Source organism: Oncorhynchus clarkii, chromosome 26, assembly GCF_045791955.1.
Source record: "Oncorhynchus clarkii lewisi isolate Uvic-CL-2024 chromosome 26, UVic_Ocla_1.0, whole genome shotgun sequence".
Taxonomy (NCBI): Eukaryota; Metazoa; Chordata; class Actinopteri; order Salmoniformes; family Salmonidae; genus Oncorhynchus; species Oncorhynchus clarkii.
In genome coordinates this window covers 48298463-48325616 of record NC_092172.1, presented here as the reverse complement: position 1 = coordinate 48325616, position 27154 = coordinate 48298463, and the positions used below count along the sequence as shown (strand labels likewise).

General features: G+C 46.1%; 1 protein-coding gene across 1 annotated transcript in view; it reads left to right on the top strand.

Moving 5' to 3' along the window:
• The window catches only part of LOC139384986 (tetraspanin-18B-like), a 51809-nt gene that overhangs the window by 20102 nt on the left and 4553 nt on the right, over positions 1-27154 (top strand). Inside the window, exons 2-5 of the mRNA XM_071129948.1 lie at positions 6965-7062; positions 22461-22556; positions 24433-24627; positions 25692-25766. Of these exons, the coding sequence (XP_070986049.1) occupies positions 22494-22556; positions 24433-24627; positions 25692-25766 (333 nt within the window). The 5' untranslated portion in view covers positions 6965-7062; positions 22461-22493. The remainder of the gene's footprint in view (positions 1-6964; positions 7063-22460; positions 22557-24432; positions 24628-25691; positions 25767-27154) is intronic.

Sequence of the window (27154 nt, the reverse complement as noted above, 5' to 3'; positions counted from 1 at the left end):
CTATAGAACCCCTCCACCACAACAACAACAACAGAAAACATAGATAGAAATCACCTCTGACAAAAAGCTTCTTGCGTTGTCTTCGATTGGCTAATGATTTCCTAAATATTAAAAAGGAATTCATTTGATCTGGCCATTATCTTTGCCTGGTCCTGATGCTGTGTTGGTCTTCATACCCATCCTGCTGTTCTGACAACACCACATTATCATCAGTTAAGAACACCATGTCCTCATGTGTTTGGTGAGTTACAGCCAGGAGCCTATTGGTCATTATGATACTGGGTTACAGAGGAAGGAGATTGTTTTCTGTTTTCAACCAGTAGTCCTAGTATAAGTCCCAAATCGCAACCTATTCCCTATATAGTGCACTACTTTCGACCAGGACCCATAGAGCTCTGGTCAAAAGTAGAGCACTGTATAGGGAATAGGGTGCGATTTGGGACTTATACTAGGACTACTGGTTGAAAACAGAAAACAATCTCCTTCCTCTGTTTATGTTGCGTCCAGCTGAAACCAGATGGGTCCGACTGGCTGTGGATGTTAAGAGTTTATGTTGCGTCCAGCTGAAACCAGATGGGTCCGACTGGCTGTGGATGTTAAGAGTTTATGTTGCGTCCAGCTGAAACCAGATGGGTCCGACTGGCTGTGGATGTTAAGAGTTTATGTTGCGTCCAGCTGAAACCAGATGGGTCCGACTGGCTGTGGATGTTAAGAGTTTATGTTGCGTCCAGCTGAAACCAGATGGGTCCGACTGGCTGTGGATGTTAAGAGTTTATGTTGCGTCCAGCTGAAACCAGATGGGTCCGACTGGCTGTGGATGTTAAGAGTTTATGTTGCGTCCAGCTGAAACCAGATGGGTCCGACTGGCTGTGGATGTTAAGAGTTTATGTTGCGTCCAGCTGAAACCAGATGGGTCCGACTGGCTGTGGATGTTAAGAGTTTATGTTGCGTCCAGCTGAAACCAGATGGGTCCGACTGGCTGTGGATGTTAAGAGTTTATGTTGCGTCCAGCTGAAACCAGATGGGTCCGACTGGCTGTGGATGTTAAGAGTTTATGTTGCGTCCAGCTGAAACCAGATGGGTCCGACTGGCTGTGGATGTTAAGAGTTTATGTTGCGTCCAGCTGAAACCAGATGGGTCCGACTGGCTGTGGATGTTAAGAGTTTATGTTGCGTCCAGCTGAAACCAGATGGGTCCGACTGGCTGTGGATGTTAAGAGTTTATGTTGCGTCCAGCTGAAACCAGATGGGTCCGACTGGCTGTGGATGTTAAGAGTTTATGTTGCGTCCAGCTGAAACCAGATGGGTCCGACTGGCTGTGGATGTTAAGAGTTTATGTTGCGTCCAGCTGAAACCAGATGGGTCCGACTGGCTGTGGATGTTAAGAGTTTATGTTGCGTCCAGCTGAAACCAGATGGGTCCGACTGGCTGTGGATGTTAAGAGTTTATGTTGCGTCCAGCTGAAACCAGATGGGTCCGACTGGCTGTGGATGTTAAGGTGTTGTTACAGCAACACGGACGTCTCAGCTTCTTTCATATTACCATTAAGGGTCGTCTGGTAGGGGGGGGGGGGGGGGGGGTTATATTGGTCCTATTTCAACTCTGTATTAATATGTGTGAATTTGGAAATGTGTCTTCTGCGTATCCCAAGTCCCCCGGAGACACCCGGCGAGAGTGGAGGTCACGGTCATCTCAGCCTGAGTGTTCAGCAGCTCTCTGTGTGGTCCTGGTGTGGTTCAACCAGAAACAGTCTGTGGTTCATTTACCATTCTGACAGTCACTCACCATTATGGCAAAGTTGGACATATTGATATATGGAAAACAGATTGAATTACTTGAATAACTTGAAGTTGTCATGAACATTAGTTAGTTTGGCTTTGAAGCATTAGCTTAATCATCTCTCCTCTCCTTTCTTCTCCTGTCCTCTCCTGTCCTCTCCTGTCCTCTCCTGTCGTCTCCTGTCCTCTCCTGTCTTCTCCTGTCTTCTCCTGTCTTCTCCTGTCCTCTCCTGTCTTCTTCTGTCTTCTCCTGTCCTCTCCTGTCTTCTCCTGTCTTCTCCTGTCCTCTCCTGTCTTCTCCTGTCCTCCGTTCCTGTCCTCTCCTGTCCCCTCCTGTCCTGTCTTATCCTGTCCTGTCCTCTCCTGTCCTATCTTCTCCTGTCCTATCTTCTCCTGTCCTGTCTTCTCCTGTCCTGTCTTCTCCTGTCCTGTCTTCTCCTGTCCTGTCTTCTCCTGTCCTGTCTTCTCCTGTCCTGTCTTCTCCTGTCCTCTCCTGTCTTCTCCGTTCCTGTCCTCTCCTGTCCCCTCCTGTCCTGTCCTCTCCTGTCCTATCTTCTCCTGTCCTATCTTCTCCTGTCCTATCTTCTCCTGTCCTATCTTCTCCTGTCCTATCTTCTCCTGTCCTATCTTCTCCTGTCCTATCTTCTCCTGTCCTATCTTCTCCTGTCCTGTCTTCTCCTGTCCTGTCTTCTCCTGTCCTGTCTTCTCCTGTCCTCTCCTGTCTTCTCCTGTCCTCCGTTCCTGTCCTCTCCTGTCCTATCTTCTCCTGTCCTGTCTTCTCCTGTCCTCTCCTGTCCTCTCCTGTCCTGTTCTCTCCTGTCCCCTCCTGTCCTCTCCTGTCCTGTCTTCTCCTGTCCTCTCCTGTCTTCTCCTGTCCTCTCCTGTCTTCTCCTGTCCTGTTCTCTCCTGTCCTCTCCTGTCCTCCTCTCCTGTCCTCTCTTTTCCCTTCCTGTCCTCTCCGGTCCTCTCTGTTTGACAGAAAATTGAGTGACAGTGAGTAAGAGGTAGTGTTATGTGTGGGCAGCAGAAGTCTGGCCATCAACAGGTTCTGACTGTTCTGTTCCCCAGATGAGATGAGTCATCTATCATCATCTATCATTCAATCTATCTCTCAGTCTTCTGTTGAACAGCCCTGCAACCTCCACTACAGCTACCTCTCTTCCTCTCTTCCTCTCCTGTTGGACAGCTCCCCCCCCCCTCTCTCTCTCTCAATTCAATTCAATTCAATTCAATTCAAGGGCTTTATTGGCATGGGAAACATGTGTTAACATTGCCAAAGCAAGTGAGGTAGACAACATACAAAGTGAATATATAAAGTGAAAAACAACCAAAATTAACAGTTAACATTACACATACAGAGGTTTCAAAACAGTAAAGACATTACAAATGTCATATTATATATATATATACAGTGTTTTAACAATGTACAAATGGTTAAAGGACACAAGATAAAATAAATAAGCATAAATATGGGTTGTATTTACAATGGTGTTTGTTCTTCACTGGTTGCCCTTTTCTCGTGGCAACAGGTCACAAATGTTGCTGCTGTGATGGCACACTGTGGAATTTCACCCAGTAGATATGGGAGTTTATCAAAATTGGATTTGTTTTCGAATTCTTTGTGGATCTGTGTAATCTGAGGGAAATATGTCTCTCTAATATGGTCATACATTGGGCAGGAGGTTAGGAAGTGCAGCTCAGTTTCCACCTCATTTTGTGGGCAGTGAGCACATAGCCTGTCTTCTCTTGAGAGCCATGTCTGCCTACGGCGGCCTTTCTCAATAGCAAGGCTATGCTCACTGAGTCTGTACATAGTCAAAGCTTTCCTTAAGTTTGGGTCAGTCACAGTGGTCAGGTATTCTGCCACTGTGTACTCTCTGTTTAGGGCCAAATAGCATTCTAGTTTGCTCTGTTTTTTTGTTAATTCTTTCCAATGTGTCAAGTGATTATCTTTTTGTTTTCTCATGATTTGGTTGGGTCTAATTGTGCTGCTCTTCTGGGGCTCTGTAGGGTGTGTTTGTGTTTGTGATCAGAGCCCCAGGACCAGCTTGCTTAGGGGACTCTTCTCCAGGTTCATCTCTCTGTAGGTGATGGCTTTGTTATGGAAGGTTTGTGAATCGCTTCCTTTTAGGTGGTTGTAGAATTTAACGTCTCTTTTCTGGATTTTGATAATTAGTGGGTATCGGCCTAATTCTGCTCTGCATGCATTATTTGGTGTCTCAATTTGGTGTTTGTCCCATTTTGTGAAGTCTTGGTTGGTGAGCGGACCCCAGACCTCACAACCATAAAGGGCAATGGGCTCTATGACTGATTCAAGTATTTTTAGCCAAATCCTAATTGGTATGTTGAAATTTATGTTTCTTTTGATGGCATAGAAGGCCCTTCTTGCCTTGTCTCTCAGATCATTCACAGCTTTGTGGAAGTTACCTGTGGCGCTGATGTTTAGGCCAAGGTATGTTTAGTTTTTTGTGTGCTCTAGGGCAACAGTGTCTAGATGGAATTTATATTTGTGGTCCTCTCTCTCTCTCTCTCTCTCTCTCTCTGTCTCTCTCTCTCTCTTTCCCTCTGTTGGACAGCTCTCCCTCTCTCTCTCTCTCTCTCTCTCTCTCCTTTTGGACAGCTCTCTCTCTTTCTCTCTGTTGGACAGCCCTCTTTCTCTCCTGTACTCTCTCTCTCTCTCTCCTGTTGGACAGCTCTCTCTCTCTCTTTATCTCTTTATTGGACAGCTCTCTGTCTCTCGCTCTCTTTCTCTCTCTCTCTCTCTTTCTCTCTCTCCCCCCCCCCCCTCTCTCTCTCTTTGTTCTAGCCCAGTATGAACACAAATCCCTGATTGAACAACCAAGAGCTTGATGATATGTTTGATGATATAAATCATGTCTAATATCCCTGGTCAGGAACAAGTACTTGCATACTCTGTGGGTTCCTAGGACCTGAGGTTGATGATGTGGGTTCCTAGGACCTGAGGTTGATGATGTGGGTTCCTAGGACCTGAGGTTGATGATGTGGGTTCCTAGGACCTGAGGTTGATGATGTGGGTTCCTAGGACCTGAGGTTGATGATGTGGGTTCCTAGGACCTGAGGTTGATGATGTGGGTTCCTAGGACCTGAGGTTGATGATGTGGGTTCCTAGGACCTGAGGTTGATGATGTGGGTTCCTAGGACCTGAGGTTGATGATGTGGGTTCCTAGGACCTGAGGTTGATGATGTGGGTTCCTAGGACCTGAGGTTGATGATATGTTTGATGTGGGTTCCTAGGACCTGAGGTTGATGATGTGGGTTCCTAGGACCTGAGGTTGATGATGTGGGTTCCTAGGACCTGAGGTTGATGATGTGTTTGATGATGTGGGTTCCTAGGACCTGAGGTTGATGATGTGGGTTCCTAGGACCTGAGGTTGATGATGTGGGTTCCTAGGACCTGAGGTTGATGATGTGGGTTCCTAGGACCTGAGGTTGATGATGTGGGTACCTAGGACCTGAGGTTGATGATATGTTTGATGATGTGGGTTCCTAGGACCTGAGGTTGATGATGTGGGTTCCTAGGACCTGAGGTTGATGATGTGGGTTCCTAGGACCTGAGGTTGATGATGTGGGTTCCTAGGACCTGAGGTTGATGATATGTTTGATGATGTGGGTTCCTAGGACCTGAGGTTGATGATGTGGGTTCCTAGGACCTGAGGTTGATGATGTGGGTTCCTAGGACCTGAGGTTGATGATGTGGGTTCCTAGGACCTGAGGTTGATGATGTGGGTTCCTAGGACCTGAGGTTGATGATGTGTGTTCCTAGGACCTGAGGTTGATGATGTGGGTTCCTAGGACCTGAGGTTGATGATGTGGGTTCCTAGGACCTGAGATTGATGATGTGGGTTCCTAGGACCTGAGGTTGATGATGTGGGTTCCTAGGACCTGAGGTTGATGATGTGGGTTCCTAGGACCTGAGGTTGATGATGTGTGTTCCTAGGACCTGAGGTTGATGATGTGGGTTCCTAGGACCTGAGGTTGATGATGTGGGTTCCTAGGACCTGAGGTTGATGATGTGGGTTCCTAGGACCTGAGGTTGATGATGTGGGTTCCTAGGACCTGAGGTTGATGATGTGGGTTCCTAGGACCTGAGGTTGATGATGTGGGTTCCTAGGACCTGAGGTTGATGATGTGGGTTCCTAGGACCTGAGGTTGATGATGTGGGTTCCTAGGACCTGAGGTTGATGATGTGGGTTCCTAGGACCTGAGGTTGATGATGTGGGTTCCTAGGACCTGAGGTTGATGATGTGGGTTCCTAGGACCTGAGGTTGATGATGTGGGTTCCTAGGACCTGAGGTTGATGATGTGTGTTCCTAGGACCTGAGGTTGATGATGTGGGTTCCTAGGACCTGAGGTTGATGATGTGGGTTCCTAGGACCTGAGGTTGATGATGTGGGTTCCTAGGACCTGAGGTTGATGATGTGGGTTCCTAGGACCTGAGGTTGATGATGTGGGTTCCTAGGACCTGAGGTTGATGATGTGTGTTCCTAGGACCTGAGGTTGATGATGTGGGTTCCTAGGACCTGAGGTTGATGATGTGGGTTCCTAGGACCTGAGGTTGATGATGTGGGTTCCTAGGACCTGAGGTTGATGATGTGGGTTCCTAGGACCTGAGGTTGATGATGTGGGTTCCTAGGACCTGAGGTTGATGATGTGGGTTCCTAGGACCTGAGGTTGATGATGTGGGTTCCTAGGACCTGAGGTTGATGATGTGGGTTCCTAGGACCTGAGGTTGATGATGTGGGTTCCTAGGACCTGAGGTTGATGATGTGGGTTCCTAGGACCTGAGGTTGATGATGTGGTTTCCTAGGACCTGAGGTTGATGATGTGGGTTCCTAGGACCTGAGGTTGATGATGTGGGTTCCTAGGACCTGAGGTTGATGATGTGGGTTCCTAGGACCTGAGGTTGATGATGTGGGTTCCTAGGACCTGAGGTTGATGATGTGGGTTCCTAGGACCTGAGGTTGATGATGTGGGTTCCTAGGACCTGAGGTTGATGATGTGGGTTCCTAGGACCTGAGGTTGATGATGTGGGTTCCTAGGACCTGAGGTTGATGAACTACGTCTGACTCACGAGGCTTTTCTATCACGTACTAAACCAGGTAAACAAAAACAAACAAAAACAAACTAGATGTTATTTTAAATGGTTTTTCTCTGTTTCCTCCACAGTGGATGTAATGTGCTGTGAGGTTAAAGGTTAAAGAGCGGCCGGCCACTCGCTCTCGAGCAAGCTCCTCCTGAAACCAACCACCTGGAGTCATTAACAGGTACATGATGGTATGGTGCCAGTTCTGTTGCTTTGCAATCAACACCTACAACTATAGCTGATATACAGTCTATATACCATCAACACCTACAACTATAGCTGATATACAGTCTATATACCATCACCACCTACAACTATAGCTGATATACAGTCTATATAACATCACCACCTACAACTATAGCTGATATACAGTCTATATACCATCAACACCTACAACTATAGCTGATATACAGTCTATATACCATCAACACCTACAACTATAGCTGATATACAGTCTATATACCATCACCACCTACAACTATAGCTGATATACAGTCTATATACCATCACCACCTACAACTATAGCTGATATACAGTCTATATACCATCAACACCTACAACTATAGCTGATATACAGTCTATATACCATCAACACCTACAACTATAGCTGATATACAGTCTATATACCATCAACACCTACAACTATAGCTGATATACAGTCTATATACCATCAACACCTACAACTATAGCTGATATACAGTCTATATACCATCACCACCTACAACTATAGCTGATATACAGTCTATATACCATCACCACCTACAACTATAGCTGATATACAGTCTATATACCATCACCACCTACAACTATAGCTGATATACAGTCTATATACCATCACCACCTACACCTATAGCTGATATACAGTCTATATACCATCACCACCTACAACTATAGCTGATATACAGTCTATATACCATCACCACCTACAACTAAATCAAGTCAAATCAAATATTATTAGTCACATGCGCCGAATACAACAGGTGTAGTGGACCTCAAAGTGAAATGCTGAATACAACAGGTGTAGTAGACCTTACAGTGAAATGCTGAATACAACAGGTGTAGTAGACCTTACAGTGAAATGATGAATACAACAGGTGTAGTAGACCTTACAGTGAAATGCCGAATACAACAGGTGTAGTAGACCTTACAGTGAAATGCTGAATACAACAGGTGTAGTGGACCTCAAAGTGAAATGCTGAATACAACAGGTGTAGTAGACCTTACAGTGAAATGCTGAATACAACAGGTGTAGTAGACCTTACAGTGAAATGATGAATACAACAGGTGTAGTAGACCTTACAGTGAAATGCCGAATAAAACAGGTGTAGTAGACCTCACAGTGAAATGCTGAATACAACAGGTGTAGTAGACCTTACAGTGAAATGCTGAATACAACAGGTGTAGTAGACCTTACAGTGAAATGCTGAATACAACAGATGTAGTAGACCTTACAGTGAAATGCTGAATACAACAGGTGTAGTAGACCTTACAGTGAAATGCTGAATACAACAGGTGTAGTAGACCTTACAGTGAAATGCTGAATACAACAGGTGTAGTAGACCTTACAGTGAAATGCCGAATACAACAGGTGTAGTAGACCTTACAGTGAAATACTGAATACAACAGGTGTAGTAGACCTTACAGTGAAATGCTGAATACAACAGGTGTAGTAGACCTTACAGTGAAATGCTGAATACAACAGGTGTAGTAGACCTTACAGTGAAATGCCGAATACAACAGGTGTAGTAGACCTTACAGTGAAATGCTGAATACAACAGGTGTAGTAGACCTTACAGTGAAATGCTGAAAACAACAGGTGTAGTAGACCTTACAGTGAAATGCTGAATACAACAGGTGTAGTAGACCTTACAGTGAAATGCCGAATACAACAGGTGTAGTAGACCTTACAGTGAAATGCTGAATACAACAGGTGTAGTAGACCTTACAGTGAAATGCCGAATACAACAGGTGTAGTAGACCTTACAGTGAAATGCTGAATACAACAGGTGTAGTAGACCTTACAGTGAAATGCCGAAAACAACAGGTGTAGTAGACCTTACAGTGAAATGCTGAATACAACAGGTGTAGTAGACCTTACAGTGAAATGCCGAATACAACAGGTGTAGTAGACCTTACAGTGAAATGCTGAATACAACAGGTGTAGTAGACCTTACAGTGAAATGCTGAATACAACAGGTGTAGTAGACCTTACAGTGAAATGCTGAATACAACAGGTGTAGTAGACCTTACAGTGAAATGCCGAATACAACAGGTGTAGTAGACCTTACAGTGAAATGCTGAATACAACAGGTGTAGTAGACCTTACAGTGAAATGATGAATACAACAGGTGTAGTAGACCTTACAGTGAAATTATGAATACAACAGGTGTAGGTAGACCTTACAGTGAAATGCTGAATACAACAGGTGTAGTAGACCTTACAGTGAAATGCTGAATACAACAGGTGTAGTAGACCTTACAGTGAAATGCTGAATACAACAGGTGTAGTAGACCTTACAGTGAAATGCTGAATACAACAGGTGTAGTAGACCTCACAGTGAAATGCTGAATACAACAGGTGTAGTAGACCTCACAGTGAAATGCTGAATACAACAGGTGTAGTAGACCTTACAGTGAAATTATTGATTGAAAAGAGTCAATGTGGAGACTATATACAGGGGGTACCGGTACAGAGTCAATGTGGAGGCTATATACAGGAGGTACCAGTACAGAGTCAATGTGGAGGCTATATACAGGGGGTACCGGTACAGAGTCAATGTGGAGGCTATATACAGGGTATTACGGTACAGAGTCAATGTGGAGGCTATATACAGGTGTTACCAGTACAGAGTCAATGTGGAGGCTATACACAGAAGGTGCCAGTACAGAGTCAATGTGGAGGCTATATACAGGGGGTACCGGTACAGAGTCAATGTGGAGGCTATATACAGGGTGTTACGGTACAGAGTCAATGTGGAGACTATATACAGGGGGTACCGGTACAGAGTCAATGTGGAGGCTATATACAGGGGGTACCAGTACAGAGCCAATGTGGAGACTATATACAGGTGTTACCAGTACAGAGTCAATGTGGAGGCTATATACAGGGGGTACCGGTACAGAGCCAATGTGGAGACTATATACAGGTGTTACCAGTACAGAGTCAATGTGGAGGCTATATACAGGGGGTACCGGTACAGTTAATGTGGAGACTATATACAGGGGGTACCGGTACAGAGTCAATGTGGAGGCTATATACAGGTGGTACCGGTACAGAGTCAATGTGGAGGCTATATACAGGGGGTACCGGTACAGAGTCAATGTGGAGGCTATATACAGGGGGTACCAGTACAGAGTCAATGTGGAGGCTATATACAAGGGGTACCAGTACAGAGTCAATGTGGAGGCTATATACAGGGGGTACCGGTACAGAGTCAATGTGGAGGCTCTCTACAGGGGGTACCGGTACAGAGTCAATGTGGAGACTATATACAGGGGGTACCGGTACAGAGTCAATGTGGAGGCTATATACAGGGGGTACCGGTACAGAGTCAATGTGGAGGCTATATACAGGTGGTACCGGTACAGAGTCAATGTGGAGGCTATATACAGGGGGTACCGGTACAGAGTCAATGTGGAGGCTATATACAGGGGGTACCGGTACAGAGTCAATGTGGAGACGACTGTCTTGGTGTGTTTAGACCATGATAGTTTGTTGGTGATGAGGACACCAAGGAACTTGAAGCTCTCAACCTGTTCCACTACAGTCCCGTCGATGAGAATGGGGGCATGTTCGGCCCTCTTTTTCCTGTAGTCCACAATCATCTTCTTTGTCTTGATCACTCTGAGGGAGACGTTGTTATCCTGACACCACACGGCCAGGTCTCTGACCTCCTCCCATAGGCTGTCTCGTCGTCGTTGGTGATCAGGCCTACGCACTGTTGTGTCATCGGCAAACTTAATGATGGTGTTGGAGTCGTGCGTGAGCCATGACCAGCCTTTCAAAGCACTTCATGGCTACAGACATGAGTGCTACGGGTCGGTAGTCATTTAGGCAGGTTACCTTACTGTTCTTGGGCACAGGGACTATGGTGGTCTACTTAAAACATGTTGGTATTACAGACTCAGTCAGGGACAAGTTGAAAATGTCAGTGAAGACATTTGCCAGTTGGTCAGCGCATGTTCGCAGTACACGTCCTGGTAATCCGTCTGGCCAATGACTGATGTGGTGTACTCCCCAATGCCATCAGAGGAATCCCAGAACATAATCCAGTCTGTGCTTGCAAAACAGTCCTGTAGCTTAGCATCTGCTTCATCTGACCACTTTTTTATTGATTGAGTCACTGGTGCTTCCTGCTTTCATTTGTGCTTGTAAGCAGGAATCAGGAGGATAGAATTATGGTCAGATTTGCCAGATGGAGGGCGAGGAAGAGCTTTGTATTGGTCTCTGTGTGTGGAGTAAAGGTGGTCCAGGTTTTTTTTCCCTCTGGTTGCACATTTAACATGTTGATAGAAATTTGGTAAGACGGATTTAAGTTTCCCTGCATTAAAGTCCCCGGCTACTAGGAGCGCCTCCTCTGGATGAGTGTTTTCCTGTTTGCCTATTGTGGAATACAGCTCATTCAGTGCGGTCCTAGTGCCAGCCTCAGTCTGTGGTGGTATGTAAACAGCTACGAAAAATACAGACCTCAGGACTTCCTTAGATATCGTGCACCAGCTGTTATTTACAGAACGAGTCCACCGCCCCTTGTCTAACCAGACGCCGCTGTTCTATCCTGCCGATACAGGGTATAGCCAGCCATCTGTGTTAGTATGTATGTTGATAATGTCTAGTATGTTGATAATGTCGTCGTTCAGCCACGACTCCATGAAGCATAAGATATTACAGTTTTGAATGTCCCGTTGGCAGTTTAATCTTCCGCGTAGGTCATCGATTTTATTCTCCAAAGATTTCACGTTTTCTAGCAGAATGAAAGAAAGTGGGGGTTTATTCGATCGCCTACGAATTCTCAGAAGGCAGCTCGCCCTCTGGCCCCTTTTTCTCCGCCGCCTCCTCCTCTTCACGTAAATCACGGGGATCTGGGCCTGTTCCCGGGGTAGCAGTATATATCGTTCACGTCGGGCTCGTCGGACTCATTAAAGGATAAAAAAATGAATTCTGCCAGTTCGTGGTGAGTAACAGCAGTTCTGATGCCCAGAAGTTATTTTCGGTCATAAGAGACGGTAGCAGCAACATTATGTACAAAATAAGTAATAAAATAAATGAATAAATAAATAAAATTAACAAATAAATTACAAACAAAGCAAAGAAACAAACAATTGTTTAGGAAAACGTAAAACGTCAGCCTTGTTCTCCAGCACCATCTTATAACTTATATAGAATCCATATACCATCACGATATCCAATCAACACCTACAACTATAACTTATATACAATCCATATACCATCACCATATCCAATCACCACCTACCACTATCGCTATAGCTATACCAGTACCATTCCTCCTCATCAAATGAAAATAATAAACATTGATCGATTCGCCCATGGATTTCAATTTCCCACCCCATTCCTACAGGACTTGAGAATTATACCTTCCTGCTTTATAGAGAAGATCAATTCTACATTCTCATTGATCCAGTCATATATTGTATAGATCACTATCATGTTGCTGTCTCTCATTCCCCCCTCTCCCCCTCTCCGTCTGTCCCTCTGTCTGTCCGTCTGTCCGTCTGTCCGTCTGTCCGTCTGTCCGTCCGCCTGTCCCCCTGTCCGTCTGTCCGTCCGTCTGTCCGTCCGTCTGTCCGTCCGTCCGAGAGAGAGAGAGAGAGAGAGAGAGAGAGAGAGAGAGAGAGAGAGAGAGAGAGAGAGAGAGAGGTGTCATGTCATATGGGACACAGTCATGGCATGTTTCACACTTTGGATCTTAAGTTTGTGACATGTTTCAACTACGGGGTAAACATACATTATTAAGTAAAGTATTTATATTATTAAGTAAAGTAGTGTACATTATATTATTAAGTAAAGTATTTATTAAGTAAAGTAGTGTACATTATATTATTAAGTAAAGTAGTGTAAAGTATTTATTAAGTAAAGTAGTGTATATTATATTGTAAAGTAGTGTAAAGTATTTATTAAGTAAAGTAGTGTACATTATATTATTAAGTAAAGTAGTGTAAAGTATTTATTAAGTAAAGTAGTGTATATTATATTATTAAGTAAAGTAGTGTAAAGTATTTATTAAGTAAAGTAGTGTATATTATTAAGTAAAGTAGTGTAAAGTATTTATTAAGTAATGTACATGAGTAAAGTAGTGTAAATTATTATAAATTAAATTAAGAAATGTAGTGTACATTAATTTTAGTAGTTTTATTAAGTAAATTAGTTTAAAGTACACAGTTAGTGGTTTACTTCATCACTTTACTTTTGGATTCAAGTCCTAATTTCATATTCTAATTTAGCAGTAGTACTTTCGAGTTGGAGATTTCTATGTCAATTCAAGGTCCGTCTGCGTGGATCTAAAGTTTGGATTCAGACAATAAACACCAAGCAGATTAAGGCAAGGATTCACCAAGCAGAGCTGAAACAGTCAGCTGAGGAGCCATCTCATCAGAGAGCAGAGCTGAAACAGTCAGCTGAGGAGCCATCTCATCAGAGAGCAGAGCTGAAACAGTCAGCTGAGGAGCCATCTCATCAGAGAGCAGAGCTGAAACAGTCAGCTGAGGAGCCATCTCATCAGAGAGCAGAACTGAAACAGTCAGCTGTGGAGCCATCTCATCAGAGAGCAGAGCTGAAACAGTCAGCTGTGGAGCCATCTCATCAGAGAGCAGAGCTGAAACAGTCAGCTGAGGAGCCATCTCATCAGAGAGCAGAACTGAAACAGTCAGCTGAGGAGCCATCTCATCAGAGAGCAGAGCTGAAACAGTCAGCTGTGGAGCCATCTCATCAGAGAGCAGAGCTGAAACAGTCAGCTGAGGAGCCATCTCATCAGAGAGCAGAACTGAAACAGTCAGCTGTGGAGCCATCTCATCAGAGAGCAGAGCTGAAACAGTCAGCTGAGGAGCCATCTCATCAGAGAGCAGAACTGAAACAGTCAGCTGAGGAGCCATCTCATCAGAAAGCAGAGCTGAAACAGTCAGCTGAGGAGCCATCTCATCAGAGAGCAGAGCAGAGCAGGGCTGGTGGTGGGGTATCAAGGGGACTGGCAGACCTGGTGGTGGGGTATCAAGGGGACTGGCAGACCTGGTGGTGGGGTATCAAGAGGACTGGCAGACCTGGTGGTGGGGTATCAAGGGGACTGGCAGACCTGGTGGTGGGGTATCAAGGGGACTGGCTGACCTGGTGGTGGGGTATCAAGGGAACTGGCAGGGCTGGTGGTGGGGTATCATGGGGACTGGCTGACCTGGTGCTGGGGTATCAAGGGGACTGGCAGGGCTAGTGGTGGGGTATCAGGGGACTGGCAGGGCTGGTGGTGGGGTATCAAGGGGACTGGCAGGGCTGGTGGTGGGGTATCAAGGGGACTGGCAGGGCTGGTGGTGGGGTATCATGGGGACTGGCTGACAATGAGTCTCAGGTGACCTGCAGAGATTTGCTAAGTTCTTTATCTGTTTTATAAATTGATTTGTCCTTTCGTTCATTCATTCTTTCATTCATTCATAAATCTCCTCTTCATCTCTCTTCTCTCAAAACCACCAGATTGAAATGGTTTTGTTTGTGTACGTTAATTTCTAAGTTACTGCAGATGGGTTTGCCTTAAAGACGTGTGGTTTGTGAGGAGAACAGTTAAGTGGTTGTGTCTGTTTTAGAATCGCCTACTCTATTGGGGTGGCAGGTAGCCAAGTGGTTAGAGCGTTGGACCGCAAGGTCATAAGATCAAATCCCAGAGCTGAAAAGTTCTCATTCTGCCCCTGAACAAGGCAGTTATCCCACTGTTCCTAGGCTGTCATCAAAAAAATAAGAATTTGTTCTTAATTGACTTGCCAAGTTAAAACAAGGTTATAAAATAAAATTCCTCAGGTTGACAGAATGACTCTGAAAAACAACAGGCATTGAGGGGGTTTATGGGTACACACAGTATGTACAGTACATTTTAAACATTTGACTTTCGGTTTGGTTTGTGTCATGAGGAAACTCTGCTGTCCCCCGTTTTCACTCCCCACAGAGGTTTTTTAAAGAAGATATTTTTACACTGAGAATTAACGGAATAAAGATGGTGAGATAAAGAGAATGAAGAGAGAGATCTGCCAGGGCCTGAACTGTGTCTCTGTGATGTCGGCCCAGAGTCATAAAGCTACTAGAGGTGGACAGAGACACAGACAGTACGGAGACACACAGTACAGAGTTTACCTCAGGAAAACCCCTTTCCCTCTCTGACACAGACAGTACAGAGTTTACCTCAGGAAAGCCCCTCCCCCTCTCTGACACAGACAGTACAGAGTTTACCTCAGGAAACCCCCTTCCCCTCTCTGACACAGACAGTACAGAGTTTACCTCAGGAAAACCCCTTCCCCTCTCTGACACACACAGTACAGAGTTTACCTCAGGAAAACCCTGTCTCCTCTCTGACACAGACAGTACAGAGTTTACCTCAGGAAAACCCCTTTCCCTCTCTGACACAGACAGTACAGAGTTTACCTCAGGAAAGCCCCTTCCCCTCTCTGACACAGACAGTACAGAGTTTACCTCAGGAAAACCCCTTCCCCTCTCTGACACAGACAGTACAGAGTTTACCTCAGGAAAACCCCTTCCCCTCTCTGACAGAGACAGTACAGAGTTTACCCCAGGAAAACCCCTTCCCCTCTCTGACACAGACAGTACAGAGTTTACCTCAGGAAAACCCCTTCCCCTCTCTGACACAGACAGTACAGAGTTTACCTCAGGAAAACCCCTTCCCCTCTCTGACACTGGAGCTGAACCAGAGTCACAAATGGCTCCATGTTTTCTATAAAGTGCACTACTTTTGACCCCTCCAGGCTCCGCTCTTTATAGGGAATAGGGTGCAGGGGCTTTGATGCACTATGTAGGCAGTGAACAGTACACCGTTAACGTGAGGGAACGTAAAAACCTCTCAAATAAAACTCTGATCTGGATCTTATCAGTCGGTGGCCAAAAATATGCCACGCTTGACACTATATAAACCAAACCTTAAACTATAACCCAAATAAACTCTTGAGGATGTCCAGTATTTCCGTTGCATTCTTCTCCTAGTCTGGCGTAGCACACTTTGACTATTGTTTAATCGTCTTGTTATTATCATACTGCTCTCAAGGACTGAGAGAGAGAGAGAGAGGATCCTTTCATCAGACTAAAGATAGTGGAGGAGGAGGAGGAGGAGGAGGTGGAGGAGGAGGAGGAGGTGGAGCAGATAATGGAGGAGGAGGAGGTGGAGGAGATAGTAGTGAAGGAGGAGGTGGAGGAGGAGGAGGAGGAGGTGGAGCAGATAATGGAGGTGGAGGAGATAGTAGTGAAGGAGGAGGTGGAGGAGGAGGAGGTGGAGCAGATAATGGAGGTGGAGGAGATAGTAGTGAAGGAGGAGGTGGAGGTGCAGATAATGGAGAAGCAGGAGGAGGTGGAGGAGATAGTGGAGGAGGAGGAGGTGGAGCAGATAATGGAGGAGGAGGAGATATTAGTGAAGGAGGAGGTGCAGATAATGGAGAAGCAGGAGGAGGTAGAGGAGGAGGATGTGGTGCAGATAATGGAGGAGATAGAAGTGAAGGAGGAGGTGTAGGAAGAAGCAGCTGTGTTCTGATAGATTTTTTAAATATATTTTTTATATACTTTTTTATTTTACCCCTTTTTCTCCCCAATTTCATGGTATCCAATTGTTTTAGTAGCTACTATCTTGTCTCATCGCTACAACTCCCGTACGGGCTCGGGAGACACGAAGGTTGAAAGTCATGTGTCCTCCGATACACAACCCAACCAAGCCGCACTGCTTCTTAACACAGCGCGCATCCAACCCGGGAAGCCAGCCTCACCAATGTGTCGGAGGAAACACCGTGCACCTGGCAACCTTGGTTAGTGAGCACTGTGCTCAGCCCGCCACAGGAGTCGCTGGTGCGCGATGAGACAAGGATATCCCTACCGTCCAAGCCCTCCCTAACCCGGACGACGCTAGGCCAATTGTGCGTCGCCCCACGGACCTCCCGGTCGCGGGCGGTTACGACAGAGCCTGGGCGCGAACCCAGAGTCTCTGGTGGCACAGCTGGCGCTGCAGTATAGTGCCCTTAACCACTGCACCAGGCCGTGTTCTGATTGATGAAGGAAATCTGAATCCAATGTTCTCTGTCCTGTGAGAAAACACTTCCTGTATACGCTGCACTTCCTCAAACTCCACCGCTAGACACCTCCTAGCCTCCCCCAGCCCCACCGCTAGCCACCTCCTAGCCTCCCCCAGCCCCACCGCTAGCCACCTCCTAGCCTCCCCCAGCCCCACCGCTAGCCACCTCCTAGCCTCCCCCAGCCCCACCGCTAGCCACCTCCTAGCCTCCCCCAGCCCCACCGCTAGCCACCTCCTAGCCTCCCCCAGCCCCACCGCTAGCCACCTCCTAGCCTCCCCCAGCCCCACCGCTAGCCACCTCCTAGCCTCCCCCAGCCCCACCGCTAGCCACCTCCTAGCCTCCCCCAGCCCCTCCTAGCCTCCCCCAGCCCCACCTATTGAGGTGGCTAGCGGTGGGGCTGGGGCAGGCTATGAGGTGGCTAGCGGTGGGACTGGTGGAGGCTAGGAGGTGGCTAGCGGTGGGGCTGGGGGAGGCTAGTCGGGCGGGAGGGTGCCAAACATACCCTCATAAAACGGACTATCCTACCAATCATTGACTGACCGATCCTTGGCGATGTCATTTACAAAATAGCCTCCAACACTCTACTCAGCAAACTGGATGTAGTCTATCACAGTGACATCCTTTTAGTCACCAGAGCCCCATATACTACCCACCTTTGTGACCTGTACGCTCTCGTTGGCTGGTCCTCGCTACATATTCATCGCCAAACCCACTGGCTCCAGGTCATCTATAAGTCTTTGTTAGGTATAGCTTATCTCAGCTCATTGGTCACCATAGCAACACCCACCCGTAGCACGCGCTCCAGCAGGTATATTTCACTGGTTATCCCCAAAGCCCACTCCTCCTTTGGCCGCCTTTCCTTCCAGTTGTCTGCTGCCAATGACTGGAACGAATTGCAAAAATCACTGAAGCTGGAGTCTCATATCTCCCTCTCTAACTTTAAGCATCAGCTGTCAGAGCAGCTCACCGATCACTGTACCTGTAGACCCTGAAGAGGTTTGGTGTGTGTTTCTGAGCAGATATGAATTTGTTCTTTAACTGACATGCCTAGTTAAATAAAGATAAATAAATAAATAAGGAGTCTCTGGCTTGGTGAGCACAGCAGAATCGATCAGGGCTAGTGACAGAAACACACACACACACACACACAAACCACACACTCCATAACATGGGTCTATTGAGCTCTACACACTCTATAACATGGGTCTATTGAGCTCTACACACTCTATAACATGGGTCTATTGAGCTCTACACACTCTATAACATGGGTCTATTGAGCTCTACACACTCTATAACATAAGTCTATTGAGCTCTACACACGCTATAACATGGGTCTATTGAAACCACACACTCTATAACATGGGTCTATTGAGCTCTACACACTCTATAACATGGGTCTATTGAGCTCTACACACTCTATAACATGGGTCTATTGAAACCACACACTCTATAACATGGGTCTATTGAGCTCTACACACTCTATAACATGGGTCTATTGAGCTCTACACACTCTATAACATAAGTCTATTGAGCTCTACACACGCTATAACATGGGTCTATTGAAACCACACACTCTATAACATGGGTCTATTGAGCTCTACACACTCTATAAAATGGGTCTATTGAAACCACACACTCTATAACATGGGTCTATTGAGCTCTACACACTCTATAACATGGGTCTATTGAGCTCTACACCTGAGGGAGGGCCAGCATTGTGCTGTAAACTGCTTTAGGCAACAGCAGGATGCAGGACTATTGAATTATACTGGAACTGCTGCTCTCTGAGGAGGAGGAGGAGGAGTAGGAGGAGGAGGAGGAGAATAGATAGGAGAGGAGGAGAAGAGAGGAGAGGAGAGGAGAAAAGATAAGAGGAGGACAGAGAGGACAGAAGGAAAGGAGGAGAGGGGGAGGGGGAGAGAGGAATGAGAGGAGAGGAGAAAAGGGAGGAGGAGGACAGAGAGGACAGAAGGAAAGGAGGAGAGGTAGAGGAGAGAGAGAGGGGGAGAAGAGAGGAGGATTAGAGAGGAATGAGAGGAGAGGAGAAAAGGGAGGAGGAGGACAGAGGACAGAAGGAAAGGAGGAGAGATGGAGGAGAGTAGAGGAGAGAGAGAGGGGGAGAAGAGAGGAGGATGAGAGAGGAATGAGAGGAGAGGAGAAAAGGGAGGAGGAGGACAGAGAGGACAGAAGGACAGGAGGAGAGTAGAGGAGGGGGAGAGAGGAATGAGAGGAGAGGAGGAGAAGAGAGGAGGATGAGAGAGGAATGAGAGGAGAAAAGATAAGGAGAGGACAGAAGGAAAGGAGGAGAGTTGAGGAGAGAGACAGGGGGAGATAGTGAAGGGAATTATTTCTGTCCATCTTCTATTTGGCAGTGTGAAATCGTCCAGCTGCCCCTAGTCCTATTTTAAACAGGAACCATAGCTGCAGAGTGGGACACTGGAGTTCTGTGCAATGTGTGTGTGTGTGTGTGTGTGTGTGTGTGTGTGTGTGTGTGTGTGTGTGCGCGTGCGTGCGGGTGTTTCTCCATGTGTTGATGTGTTTCTCTCTCTTTGTGTGTGTGTGTTTCTCTCTCTCTTTGTGTGTGTGTGTTTCTCTCTCTCTTTGTGTGTGTGTGTTTCTCCATGTGTTGATGTGTGTGTGTGTGTTTCTCTCTCTCTTTGTGTGTGTGTGTTTCTCCATGTGTAAATGTGTGTGTGTGTGTTTCTCTCTCTCTTTGTGTGTGTGTTTCTCTCTCTCTTTGTGTGTGTGTGTGTTTCTCTCTCTCTTTGTGTGTATGTGTGTTTCTCTCTCTCTTTGTGTGTGTGTGTTTCTCTCTCTCTTTGTGTGTGTGTGTTTCTCTCTCTCTTTGTGTGTGTGTGTTTCTCCATGTGTTGATGTGTGTGTGTGTGTGTTTCTCTCTCTCTTTGTGTGTGTGTGTGTGTTTCTCTCTATTTGTGTGTGTGTGTTTCTCTCTCTCTAAGGTCAGACAGACAGCACACTGCTTAGCTAAGGGCAGACAGACAGCACACTGCCTATCTAAGATCAGACAGACAGCACGCTGCCTATCTAAGTGATGTCAGACAGACAGCACACTGCCTATCTAAGGTCAGACAGACAGCACACTGCCTCTCTGAGTGATTATGTCAGACAGACAGCACACTGCCTATCTAAGTGATGTCAGACAGACAGCACACTGCCCCTCTAAGGTCAGACAGACAGCACACTGCCTATCTAAGTGATGTCAGACAGACAGCACACTGCCTATCTAAGTGATGTCAGACAGACAGCACACTGCCTATTTAAGTGATGTCAGACAGACAGCACACTGCCTATCTAAGTGATGTCAGACAGACAGCACACTGCCTATCTAAGGTCAGACAGACAGCACACTGCCTATCTAAGGTCAGACAGACAGCACACTGCCTATCTAAGTGATGAGGTCAGACAGACAGCACACTGCCTATCTAAGTGATGAGGTCTGACAGACAGCACACTTCCTATCTAAGTGATAAGGTCAGACAGACAGCACACTGCCTATCTAAGTGATGAGGTCAGACAGACAGCACACTGCCTATCTAACGTCAGACAGACAGCACACTGCCTATCTAAGTGACGAGGTCAGACAGACAGCACACTGCCTATCTAAGTGATGAGGTCAGACAGACAGCACACTGCCTATCTAAGTGATGAGGTCAGACAGACAGCACACTGCCTATCTAAGTGATGAGGTCAGACAGACAGCACACTGCCCATCTAAGTGATGAGGTCAGACAGACAGCACACTACCTATCTAAGTGACGAGGTCAGACAGCACACTGCCTATCTAACGTCAGACAGACAGCACACTGTCTATCTAAGTGATGAGGTCAGACAGACAGCACACTGCCTATCTAAGTGATGAGGTCAGACAGACAGCACACTGCCTATCTAACGTCAGACAGACAGCACACTGCCTATCTAAGTGATGAGGTCAGACAGACAGCACACTGCCTATCTAAGTGATGAGGTCAGACAGACAGACAGACAGCACACTGCCTATCTAAGTGATGAGGTCAGACAGACAGCACACTGCCTATCTAAGTGATGAGGTCAGACAGACAGCACACTACCTATCTAAGTGACAAGGTCAGACAGCACACTGCCTATCTAAGTGATGAGGTCAGACAGACAGCACACTGCCTATCTAAGTGATGAGGTCAGACAGACAGCACACTGCCTATCTAAGTGATGAGGTCAGACAGACAGCACACTGCCTATCTAAGTGATGAGGTCAGACAGACAGCACACTGCCTATCTAAGTGATGAGGTCAGACAGACAGCACACTGCCTATCTAAGTGATGAGGTCAGACAGACAGCACACTGCCTATCTAAGTGACGAGGTCAGACAGACAGCACACTGCCTATCTAAGTGACGAGGTCAGACAGACAGCACACTGCCTATCTAAGTGATGAGGTCAGACAGACAGCACACTGCCTATCTAAGTGACGAGGTCAGACAGCACACTGCCTATCTAACGTCAGACAGACAGCACACTGCCTATCTAAGTGACGAGGTCAGACAGACAGCACACTGCCTATCTAAGTGATGAGGTCAGACAGACAGCACACTGCCTATCTAAGTGATGAGGTCACCACATAAAACGTCAGTAGTTGCCGGTGAATGTTTTATATTTAGAGAAATGTGTTCCTCAAATCTGGTCCTGGAGATGCACTTCTTGTCCCCTCCCCCCCCCCCTCCCTCCCCCCAGACCAACCAATTGACTGAACTGAAGAACAGACAGACTGGTTTGTGTTGTCTGAACGGTGTCACTGCCACATGTGAAGTGAGTCAGCTGTGACAGGTGACAGCAGGTGGCGTCGTCCTGGTCAACACCATCATAGCTGGAAGAGACTGTTGGTCCTCATCACACCAGGATCCACTGATTCTGACGAAGTATAACACATCCTCCCACACAGTCCCCACATGACACAGAGTCGCTCACGAGTCGCTCGGGGACTCAGCCTGGCAGTGACAGGTTCCCACAATCTCTTGGGGACTGACATCTCTCTGCGCTTAGCTTTTACTCTCTCATGTCTGTCCTTGTGTCTCCTTGTTGTGGAAGAGAGGAGACGACGGCTCTTCTCACCTCAGTCTCTAAGAGGACGATTTAACTTCTCTAGAGCCCAAAGACCCGTAGGTGAACTGTAGCTCATCCATCCTGGAGACACGCTATGGCATAACTTTCTTTTGTTTTATGCTGTACAGGGCTCTATGCTTGTCAGTAATTAACAGGCCTCTCTCTCTCTCTCTCTGTGTGTGTGTGTGTGTGTGTGTTTCTGCAGGGGTCCAGGGAGGCTTCAGCACAGGGAACAGCCATGGAGGGGGACTGTCTCAGCTGTATTAAGTACCTCATGTTCTTCTTCAACTTCCTCATTTTTGTGAGTACATGCTGCTTGCTTTACACTCCCTGTTCTGATGTTCTGCTTTCTGATGTTCTATTGTCTGATGTTCTGTTGTCTGATGTTCTGCTGTCTGATGTTCTGTTGTCTGGTGTTCTGTTGTCTGATGTTCTGCTGTCTGATGTTCTGTTGTCTGATGTTCTGATGTTCTGATGTCTGATGTTTTGCTATCTGATGTTCTGTTGTCTGATGTTCTGCTGTCTGATGTTCTGCTGTCTGATGTTCTGTTGTCTGATGTTCTGTTGTCTGATGTTCTGCTGTCTGATGTTCTGTTGTCTGGTGTTCTGTTGTCTGATGTTCTGTTGTCTGATGTTCTGATGTTCTGCTGTCTGATGTTCTGTTGTCTGATGTTCTGATGTTCTGCTTTCTGATGTTCTGTTGTCTGATGTTCTGATGTCTGATGTTCTGTTGTCTGATGTTCTGCTGTCTGATGTTCTGTTGTCTGATGTCTGATGTTCTGCTGTCTGATGTTCTGATGTTCTGCTGTCTGATGTTCTGTTGTCTGATGTTTTGTTGTCTGATGTTCTGCTGTCTGATGTTATGTTGTCTGATGTTCTGATGTTCTGATGTCTGATGTTCTGCTGTCTGATGTTCTGTTGTTTGATGTTCTGCTGTCTGATGTTCTGCTGTCTGATGTTCTGATGTCTGATGTTCTGTTGTCTGATGTTCTGCTGTCTGATGTTCTGTTGTCTGATGTTCTGATGTCTGATGTTCTGATGTCTGATGTCCTGTTGTCTGATGTTCTGCTGTCTGATGTTCTGCTGTCTGATGTTCTGCTGTCTGATGTTCTGCTGTCTGATGTTCTGCTGTCTGATGTTCTGCTGTCTGATGTTCTGCTGTCTGATGTTCTGCTGTCTGATGTTCTACTGTCTGATGTTCTGCTGTCTGATGTTCTGCTGTCTGATGTTCTGCTGTCTGATGTTCTGCTGTCTGATGTTCTGATGTAATGCTGTCTGATGTTCTGCTGTCTGATGTTCTGCTGTCTGATGTTCTGATGTCTGATGTTCTGTTGTCTGATGTTCTGCTGTCTGATGTTCTGTTGCCTGATGTTCTGATGTCTGATGTTCTGATGTCTGATGTTCTGATGTCCTGTTGTCTGATGTTCTGCTGTCTGATGTCTGATGTCTGATGTTCTGCTGTCTGATGTTCTGCTGTCTGATGTTCTGATGTCTGATGTTCTGATGTCTGATGTACTGCTGTCTGATGTTCTGCTGTCTGATGTCCTGATGTTCTGCTGTCTGATGTTCTGATGTTCTACTGTCTGATGTTCTGATGTCTGATGTTCTGATGTTCTGCTGTCTGATGTTCTGATGTCCTGCTGTCTGATGTCCTGCTGTCTGATGTTCTGCTGTCTGATGTTCTGCTGTCTGATGTTCTGCTGTCTGATGTCTGATGTTCTGCTGTCTGATGTTCTGCTGTCTGATGTTCTACTGTCTGATGTTCTGCTGTCTGATGTTTGATGTTCTACTGTCTGATGTTCTGCTGTCTGATGTTCTGCTGTCTGATGCTACACTGAACAAAAATAGAAACGCAACATGTAAAGTGTTGGTCTCATGTTACATCAGCTGAAATAATAAAATCCCAGAAAAGTTCCAAAAAGCTTATTTTTCTCAAATCTTGTGCACAAATTTGTTTACATCCCTGTTAGTGAGCATTTCTCCTTTGCCAAGCTAATCCATCCACCTGCCATGCTTGAGTGACAAGCATCATTAACTTGGGCCCACGGTATAGCCTCTCCCAGTTAAATCAGACATATACTTCCTTCTTCCTGGCTATACTCTGTTCTGATTGGCTGCCTGTGTGTCTCTCCTATTCTGATTGGCTCCCTCTCTCTCTGTGTGTGTGTGTGGTCCAGTTAGGAGGCTCTTTCCTGCTTGGTGTGGGTGTGTGGGTACTGGTGGACCCTATGGGCTTCAGGGAGATCATAGCAGCCAACCCTCTGCTCTTCACTGGGGTCTACATCATCCTGGCCATGGGGGCAATGCTCTTCCTCCTCGGCTTCCTGGGCTGCTGCGGAGCCATCCGGGAGAACAAGTGTCTGCTCCTCTTTGTAAGTTCAGTGTGTTATAATAGTGCTATAAACATTCCTCTTTGTAAGTTCAGTGTGTTATAATAGTGCTATAAACATTCCTCTTTGTAAGTTCAGTGTGTTATAATAGTGCTATAAACATTCCTCTTTGTAAGTTCAGTGTGTTATAATAGTGCTATATACATTCCTCTTTGTAAGTTCAGTGTGTTATTATTATTATGTTTGGTCAGTTATCTACTCTACATTATGTTTGGTTAGTTATCTACTCTACATTATGTTTGGTTAGTTATCTACTCTACATTATGTTTGGTTAGTTATCTACTCTACATTATGTCTGGTTAGTTATCTACTCTACATTATGTTTGGTTAGTTATCTACTCTACATTATGTTTGGTTAGTTATCTACTCTACATTATGTTTGGTTAGTTATCTACTCTACATTATGTTTGGTTAGTTATCTACTCTACATTATGTCTGGTTAGTTATCTACTCTACATTATGTTTGGTTTAGCGCTCTTGGCTTGTCAGCATGTCAAACTACACAAAACAGTGCTGGTAATTGGATATCGCTGATAAAACTGCGTGAAAACCAATCAGGTGACAACTATTTCCCTCCTGAACCTTCACCCCGTCTACACTAATCATTATGGTTGCCTATAAGATGTCTCAGCTGGTACCTTGATGCTGTAAAACGCTGGGGTTATTCAGGAAGTACAACGATATGAGAAATAGTGCCACCTAGTGGACTAAAGGATGTTGTGTTAATTATTGGTCACTGAAACGGAAGAGATCTTTGACTTATTTTGTATTTATTTTTTATTTTACCTTTATTTAACTTGGCAAGTCAGTTAAGAACACATTATTATTTTACAATGACTGCCTACCGGGGAACAGTGGGTTAACTGCCTTGTTCAGGGGGCAGAACGACAGATTTGTACCTTGTCTGCTCGATGGGATCCAATCTCTCTGTCTGTATATTGAGTTTTATTTATGAGATTCCATATGTTAGCAGCCATTTTTACCTGAAGTGTTTAGTGAATGGAGTCACTATTCTGATTGTCCCTCTTCTCTCTCCCTCTCCTCAGTTCTTCCTGCTCATCCTGGTCATCTTCCTGGCAGAGTTAGCAGCAGCCATCTTGGCCTTCGTATTCCGGGAGCATGTGAGTGTTTCTCTGTTTCTCTCTCTGATTGGAATCCGGTAACCTCATCAGGACGTTACGCCCGTATTAGGACAGGGTGGTCTTACACTATCTGGCATCAGTCCCAGATACAGGTACGCCCGTATTAGGACAGGGTGGACTTACACTATCAGGCATCAGTCCCAGATACAGGTACGCCCGTATTAGGACAGGGTGGTCTTACACTATCAGGCATCAGTCCCAGATACAGTTACGCCCGTATTAGGACAGGGTGGACTTACACTATCAGGCATCAGTCCCAGATACAGGTTCGCCCGTATTAGGACAGGGTGTACTTACACTATCAGGCATCAGTCCCAGATACAGTTACGCCCGTATTAGGACAGGGTGGACTTACACTATCAGGCATCAGTCCCAGATACAGGTACGCCCGTATTAGGACAGGGTGTACCTACACTATCAGGCATCAGTCCCAGATACAGGTTCGCCCGTATTAGGACAGGGTGTACTTACACTATCAGGCATCAGTCCCAGATACAGTTACGCCCGTATTAGGACAGGGTGGACTTACACTATCAGGCATCAGTCCCAGATACAGTTACGCCCGTATTAGGACAGGGTGGACTTACACTATCAGGCATCAGTCCCAGATACAGTTACGCCCGTATTAGGACAGGGTGGACTTACACTATCAGGCATCAGTCCCAGATACAGTTACGCCCGTATTAGGACAGGGTGGACTTACACTATCAGGCATCAGTCCCAGATACAGTTACGCCCGTATTAGGACAGGGTGGACTTACACTATCAGGCATCAGTCCCAGATACAGTTACGCCCGTATTAGGACAGGGTGGACTTACACTATCAGGCATCAGTCCCAGATACAGGTACGCCCATATTAGGACAGGGTGTTCTTACACTATCAGGCATCAGTCCCAAATACAGGTACGCCCGTATTAGGACATGGTGTTCTTACACTATCAGGCATCAGTCCCAGATACAGGTACGCCCGTATTAGGACAGGGTGTTCTTACACTATCAGTCCCAGATACAGGTACGCCCGTATTAGGACAGGGTGTTCTTACACTATCAGTCCCAGATACATGTACGCCCGTATTAGGATAGGGTGTTCTTACACTATCAGGCATCAGTCCCAGATACAGGTACGCCCGTATTAGGACAGGGTGTTCTTACACTATCAGGCATCAGTCCCAGATACAGGTACGCCCGTATTAGGACAGGGTGTTCTTACACTATCAGTCCCAGATACATGTACGCCCGTATTAGGACAGGGTGTACTTACACTATCAGGCATCAGTCCCAGATACGACGACCGTGAGGGGGTTGCTACGGTAATGGGGTTGTCAAAACAAGCCTGTCGTGGAGACTTTTAACTGAAAGTGCTTCG